At 55.8% G+C, this 7,297-nt stretch overlaps 2 protein-coding genes across 2 annotated transcripts; both read left to right on the top strand.

The window, feature by feature from the left end:
- Nucleotides 1–257: 257 nt before the first annotated feature.
- On the top strand, nucleotides 258–2,150 carry LOC146639148 (uncharacterized; the record flags this gene model as incomplete). Its single annotated transcript, XM_085365218.1, has 4 exons — nucleotides 258–634; nucleotides 691–814; nucleotides 936–1,595; nucleotides 1,629–2,150. Coding segments are annotated over exons 1-4 (1,683 nt in total), but the record flags the coding sequence as incomplete, so codon positions are not given.
- A 1,134-nt stretch (nucleotides 2,151–3,284) lies between these two features.
- Nucleotides 3,285–6,632, top strand: LOC146639147 (uncharacterized). Its single transcript, XM_085365206.1, has 3 exons — nucleotides 3,285–4,472; nucleotides 4,506–5,106; nucleotides 6,568–6,632. The coding sequence occupies exons 1-3, from the start codon at nucleotides 3,285–3,287 to the stop codon at nucleotides 6,630–6,632; spliced, it is 1,854 nt and encodes a 617-aa protein (XP_085221332.1).
- The last annotated feature ends 665 nt before the right edge of the window (nucleotides 6,633–7,297 follow it).

The raw sequence follows: 7,297 nt of genomic DNA, 5'->3' as shown, positions 1-7,297 counted from the left end.
TCGTTAACCCTCTGTGTATTTCTGTCTGCGTCTCCCTCTGTTCAGTGTGACGTCGCCCCTCATGTTGTGTGGATCTCCCTGTGTCTCTTCGCGTATGTTAGTTTACTTTTCCCAGTTTAGTTTTGTATTTCCTATGTTCGGCCATTCCAGCATTAAAGCTGTGATTTTGAGTTCATCCCCGTGTCTGTGAGTTTTGCGTTTGGGTCCTCCTCCTGCCTGCCACACAGCCGAGCCTTGACAGTACGACGTCACCAGATATGGACCCAGCAGCACTCAACCCACCAGAAGAACTGCGTCTGGACATAATCTACTCCGTGGAGAGACTCCTGCATCTGTGGCTAGAACATGAGGGGAAGGAATTTCGCCGTGCTGTGGAAACCAGACTACAGCGCTTGTTCTGTGGTCTTCCCTGGCTACTCAGTGCGCTCCACCCACTCGAACAGGATTTAATCCGCAACGAGCTCCACCTTCATCCCCCAGCTGCTACTACCCACCTGCCTGAAGGGCCGGATGTGGAGCCGCTCGGCCCGTCAGAGCCATCATCAAAAAAGAAACGGCATTCACGCCGCCGACGCGCCACCCCACAGCCGGACATTCGGCCTTCTAATTCACCTTCTGTGCTGCCAGAAGCTCCGTTAGCTCCCTCGCCGCCACCCGCAGCTCAGTTAGCTCCCTCGCCGCCACCCGCAGCTCAGTTAGCTCCCTCGCCGCCACCCGCAGCTCAGTTAGCTCCCTCGCCGCCACCCGCAGCTCAGTTAGCTCCCTCGCCGCCACCCGCAGCTCAGTTAGCTCCCTCGCCGCCACCCGCAGCTCAGTTAGCTCCCTCGCCGCCACCCGCAGCTCAGTTAGCTCCCTCGCCGCCACCCGCAGCTCAGTTAGCTCCCTCGCCGCCACCCGCAGCTCAGTTAGCTCCCTCGCCGCCACCCGCAGCTCAGTCTCCTGTGTCCCCGCTAGCTCAGCCGTTAACTCCACCACAAGCTCCATTTTCACCTCTACCATCGCTTCAGTCATCAGTTCGGTCTGCCACTCAGTCGCCCTTAGCTCCATCACCCACACTACCACCTGTTTCTCTTCCACCACAACCGTCACTACACCCAGCCATTCAGGCTGCTACTCAGTCAGACATTCAACCCATAGCCCTGCCGTTACTATACTCTGTAGCTGAGCCACTAGCCGCCCGACCCACAGCCACTTCAGCCACTCCTCCACCCGTCACACCTCCACTACAACCATCACTGCAGTCTCCAGTGTCCCCAGTGCAGTCTCCAGTGTCCCCAGTGCAGTCTCCAGTGTCCCCAGTGCAGTCTCCAGTGTCCCCAGTGCAGTCTCCAGTGTCCCCAGTGCAGTCTCCTTTAGCACAGTCACCCACTCAACCACCAGCACCACAACCGTCACTACCTCTAGTTCTTTCCCCTGTGAAGTCATTAATTCCACCACCTACTCCACTCTCACCACCACCGTTACTACAGACATCAGTTCAGTCCCCTGTGCAGTCATTTACTTCTCCACCGTTAGCAGCTCAGGTCCCCGTGTGTCCAGCAGCTCAGGTCCCCGTGTGTCCAGCAGCTCAGGTCCCCGTGTGTCCAGCAGCTCAGGTCCCACTCTCATCCGCATCTCCAGTAGCTCAGCTCGCACCTGAACCATTGGCCCAGTCCCCGATAGCAATACGGTCTTCTGTTCGGCTTAACATTCAGCCAGGGGTCCCAAACCTCTCTGGCTCTACATCAACTCCTGCTGGAAGCTCGGATGAGCTCATCCAGGACTCCGTGGCTCCCACGCCGCCATCTACCTCATCCGCTGGGGGTTCCAGTGAGCCCGGCCAGCACCTCCTCGTCTCCGCTGGAGGGTCCGAGGGGCCCGTTCAGCCTCCTGTCTCCGCTGGAGGGTCCGAGGGGCCCGTTCAGCCTCCTGTCTCCGCTGGAGGGTCCGAGGGGCCCGTTCAGCCTCCTGTCTCCGCTGGAGGGTCCGAGGGGCCCGTTCAGCCTCCTGTCTCCGCTGGAGGGTCCGAGGGGCCCGTTCAGCCTCCTGTCTCCGCTGGAGGGTCCGAGGGGCCCGTTCAGCCTCACGCCGCATCAGCTGGAGGGCCCGAGGAGCCTGTCCAGCCGCCATCTGCGACCGCCTCGTCATCACCTGGCCCGGCTACATCCGCCTGTGCTTCTGCTACGCCTGGCCCGGCCTCCGAGCCTTCGCCTGGCCCGGCCTCCGAGCCTTCGTCTGCCGCAGCCTCCTCTTCAGAGCCCTCGTCTGCCCCAGCCTCCTCTTCAGAGCCCTCGTCTGCCCCAGCCTCCTCTTCAGCTGCCTCGTCTGCCCCAGCCTCCTCTTCAGCTGCCTCGTCTGCCCCAGCCTCCTCTTCAGCTGCCTCGTCTGCCCCAGCCTCCTCTTCAGCTGCCTCGTCTGGCCTTGCGCCCACCGGGCCATGGCCTCCTGAACTGCTCTGTGTTTTGGGTTGTTTTCTTGGGCTCCGGTGTTTTCTGTGCTCTTTGTTTTCTGTTCCAAGCCCTCCGTCCTGGGCCCCCGCCGCCCGCCCTGGGTTGTTTTCTGTTTGGTTTTGTTTTTCTGTGTTTGGGCTGTCTGGAGCCAGCCCTTGAGGGGGGGGTACTGTCACGGTCCTGGGTCTCCTGACCCAGCGTTTTTAGTTCTTTGTGATTTTCGTATTATTGTACTTGTGTGTGACTTATTCTATGGCTTCTAGTTTTGATCCCTTGCCCTTCATGTCTCCCTGTGTGCCCCTCTGTGTATCTGTGAGCCCTCGTCTCTCCTTATGTTTTATTCCATGCTTCCCCTGCCCATTATGTCTAAGTTCTCCCCGTGCTCTCTTCCCCCTGTGTGCCCTCTATGTATTTATGAGCCCTCGTCCCCTTTCGTGTTTATTCCATGTCTCCCCTGCCTGTTACGTTGGTGTTCTACTCGTGCTCTCTCTCCTCCTGTACTTCCTGTTTCACCTCTCCCGTCAGTGTTCAGTTCACCCCGCCCTGTCTCGTTATGATTATCAGTGTCACCTGTGTTCCCCGTGTGTTCCCACTTCCCTCGTTAACCCTCTGTGTATTTCTGTCTGCGTCTCCCTCTGTTCAGTGTGACGTCGCCCCTCATGTTGTGTGGATCTCCCTGTGTCTCTTCGCGTATGTTAGTTTACTTTTCCCAGTTTAGTTTTGTATTTCCTATGTTCGGCCATTCCAGCATTAAAGCTGTGATTTTGAGTTCATCCCCGTGTCTGTGAGTTTTGCGTTTGGGTCCTCCTCCTGCCTGCCACACAGCCGAGCCTTGACAGTACGACGTCACCAGATATGGACCCAGCAGCACTCAACCCACCAGAAGAACTGCGTCTGGACATAATCTACTCCGTGGAGAGACTCCTGCATCTGTGGCTAGAACATGAGGGGAAGGAATTTCGCCGTGCTGTGGAAACCAGACTACAGCGCTTGTTCTGTGGTCTTCCCTGGCTACTCAGTGCGCTCCACCCACTCGAACAGGATTTAATCCGCAACGAGCTCCACCTTCATCCCCCAGCTGCTACTACCCACCTGCCTGAAGGGCCGGATGTGGAGCCGCTCGGCCCGTCAGAGCCATCATCAAAAAAGAAACGGCATTCACGCCGCCGACGCGCCACCCCACAGCCGGACATTCGGCCTTCTAATTCACCTTCTGTGCTGCCAGAAGCTCCGTTAGCTCCCTCGCCGCCACCCGCAGCTCAGTTAGCTCCCTCGCCGCCACCCGCAGCTCAGTTAGCTCCCTCGCCGCCACCCGCAGCTCAGTTAGCTCCCTCGCCGCCACCCGCAGCTCAGTTAGCTCCCTCGCCGCCACCCGCAGCTCAGTCTCCTGTGTCCCCGCTAGCTCAGCCGTTAACTCCACCACAAGCTCCATTTTCACCTCTACCATCGCTTCAGTCATCAGTTCGGTCTGCCACTCAGTCGCCCTTAGCTCCATCACCCACACTACCACCTGTTTCTCTTCCACCACAACCGTCACTACACCCAGCCATTCAGGCTGCTACTCAGTCAGACATTCAACCCATAGCCCTGCCGTTACTATACTCTGTAGCTGAGCCACTAGCCGCCCGACCCACAGCCACTTCAGCCACTCCTCCACCCGTCACACCTCCACTACAACCATCACTGCAGTCTCCAGTGTCCCCAGTGCAGTCTCCAGTGTCCCCAGTGCAGTCTCCAGTGTCCCCAGTGCAGTCTCCAGTGTCCCCAGTGCAGTCTCCAGTGTCCCCAGTGCAGTCTCCTTTAGCACAGTCACCCACTCAACCACCAGCACCACAACCGTCACTACCTCTAGTTCTTTCCCCTGTGAAGTCATTAATTCCACCACCTACTCCACTCTCACCACCACCGTTACTACAGACATCAGTTCAGTCCCCTGTGCAGTCATTTACTTCTCCACCGTTAGCAGCTCAGGTCCCCGTGTGTCCAGCAGCTCAGGTCCCCGTGTGTCCAGCAGCTCAGGTCCCCGTGTGTCCAGCAGCTCAGGTCCCACTCTCATCCGCATCTCCAGTAGCTCAGCTCGCACCTGAACCATTGGCCCAGTCCCCGATAGCAATACGGTCTTCTGTTCGGCTTAACATTCAGCCAGGGGTCCCAAACCTCTCTGGCTCTACATCAACTCCTGCTGGAAGCTCGGATGAGCTCATCCAGGACTCCGTGGCTCCCACGCCGCCATCTACCTCATCCGCTGGGGGTTCCAGTGAGCCCGGCCAGCACCTCCTCGTCTCCGCTGGAGGGTCCGAGGGGCCCGTTCAGCCTCCCGTCTCCGCTGGAGGGTCCGAGAGGCCCGTTCAGCCTCCCGTCTCCGCTGGAGGGTCCGAGAGGCCCGTTCAGCCTCCCGTCTCCGCTGGAGGGTCCGAGGGGCCCGTTCAGCCTCCCGTCTCCGCTGGAGGGTCCGAGGGGCCCGTTCAGCCTCCTGTCTCCGCTGGAGGGTCCGAGGGGCCCGTTCAGCCTCCTGTCTCCGCTGGAGGGTCCGAGGGGCCCGTTCAGCCTCCTGTCTCCGCTGGAGGGTCCGAGGGGCCCGTTCAGCCTCACGCCGCATCAGCTGGAGGGCCCGAGGAGCCTGTCCAGCCGCCATCTGCGACCGCCTCGTCATCACCTGGCCCGGCTACATCCGCCTGTGCTTCTGCTACGCCTGGCCCGGCCTCCGAGCCTTCGCCTGGCCCGGCCTCCGAGCCTTCGTCTGCCGCAGCCTCCTCTTCAGAGCCCTCGTCTGCCCCAGCCTCCTCTTCAGAGCCCTCGTCTGCCCCAGCCTCCTCTTCAGCTGCCTCGTCTGCCCCAGCCTCCTCTTCAGCTGCCTCGTCTGCCCCAGCCTCCTCTTCAGCTGCCTCGTCTGCCCCAGCCTCCTCTTCAGCTGCCTCGTCTGCCCCAGCCTCCTCTTCAGCTGCCTCGTCTGGCCTTGCGCCCACCGGGCCATGGCCTCCTGAACTGCTCTGTGTTTTGGGTTGTTTTCTTGGGCTCCGGTGTTTTCTGTGCTCTTTGTTTTCTGTTCCAAGCCCTCCGTCCTGGGCCCCCGCCGCCCGCCCTGGGTTGTTTTCTGTTTGGTTTTGTTTTTCTGTGTTTGGGCTGTCTGGAGCCAGCCCTTGAGGGGGGGGTACTGTCACGGTCCTGGGTCTCCTGACCCAGCGTTTTTAGTTCTTTGTGATTTTCGTATTATTGTACTTGTGTGTGACTTATTCTATGGCTTCTAGTTTTGATCCCTTGCCCTTCATGTCTCCCTGTGTGCCCCTCTGTGTATCTGTGAGCCCTCGTCTCTCCTTATGTTTTATTCCATGCTTCCCCTGCCCATTATGTCTAAGTTCTCCCCGTGCTCTCTTCCCCCTGTGTGCCCTCTATGTATTTATGAGCCCTCGTCCCCTTTCGTGTTTATTCCATGTCTCCCCTGCCTGTTACGTTGGTGTTCTACTCGTGCTCTCTCTCCTCCTGTACTTCCTGTTTCACCTCTCCCGTCAGTGTTCAGTTCACCCCGCCCTGTCTCGTTATGATTATCAGTGTCACCTGTGTTCCCCGTGTGTTCCCACTTCCCTCGTTAACCCTCTGTGTATTTCTGTCTGCGTCTCCCTCTGTTCAGTGTGACGTCGCCCCTCATGTTGTGTGGATCTCCCTGTGTCTCTTCGCGTATGTTAGTTTACTTTTCCCAGTTTAGTTTTGTATTTCCTATGTTCGGCCATTCCAGCATTAAAGCTGTGATTTTGAGTTCATCCCCGTGTCTGTGAGTTTTGCGTTTGGGTCCTCCTCCTGCCTGCCACACAGCCGAGCCTTGACAGAAATGCTGTAATCAACTTGTCTTGCAGTTGTCAACTAAAACTACTGAGTATAGCTGACGACTTCTTGGCTGACATTCCAGCAACTTGAGTGAGTTCAGATAAGTTGTTAATCATGTTGCCTGCAGTTTGATTGCAGGGTCGGTGCTGCATGTCAGGACCGTACAGTGTAACTGTTCCCACATCTGTTTAGCAGATCAGGGAGTGTGTGTGTGTGTGTGTGTGTGCACGCACGCGTTGACCAAAAGAAAAGCCTGTCCATCCTCATTTGGGAAACCAACAGTGGCCGAGTGGTGTTAAAAATGTCTTTCCTGCAGGTTGTAAACACAACATCAAGAGTTCAGACAATACAAACAAGAAAGATTTCCTGATCGTGCTGTGACAGCGAACATTTGCACATAGAAAAGCCGCTTGAACTAATTTTTGGACATGTTTTCCCAGTAAATTAAACATTTGGTGATAAGTGTGTCTGTGCATGTGAGTGTGCTTTGTTTTTCTTCCCCCATTCACACAAAGGCTGCACTCTGTTGCAATAATATTTTCAGATTTCTGAGGAAATACGTTGTTTAAAAGGATTCAAAGATTTGAAATATACAAAGAATAAATATTTGGTTATAGTTACTGTGTTTGTTGGACATGCAGAGGAGAGTTGTCCAAATGCAGGACTGAGTAATGAGAAAACATGTAATGGTGCCCAAACTAAATAAATTCTGAGGATAATGTGATTTGTAGGGTGTGGTTTCTCTTTCATTTTTGGTAATTAGTGAAGCTATAAAACTTGAATGATATAAATTTACATTAGAGGCATGAAAAGGTGATAAAACCTGTACTTGGTGTTTTGTTGACTGGAATAAAAGAACTGCATGCATCTGAGATATTTCTTAGATAATCCTTCCAGTGACCTTCAGTCTTTTCACATCTATTTTTGAAAGCAAAGGCTTATCAAATACTGCAAATTATTGTGACATTCACATCATTAATAAGTGCTCTTTGATAGCTTACAAAATAAACAGCACGCTATATATAATTCAACGGTCCTATCAAAGA

Source organism: Diplotaxodon limnothrissa, linkage group LG2, assembly GCF_057381915.1.
Source record: "Diplotaxodon limnothrissa isolate DT_005_m linkage group LG2, D_limnothrissa_male_GT1.1, whole genome shotgun sequence".
Lineage (NCBI taxonomy): Eukaryota > Metazoa > Chordata > Actinopteri > Cichliformes > Cichlidae > Diplotaxodon > Diplotaxodon limnothrissa.
Note: the sequence above shows the minus strand (reverse complement) of the source record. Positions and strands in the feature narration are given on the sequence as shown.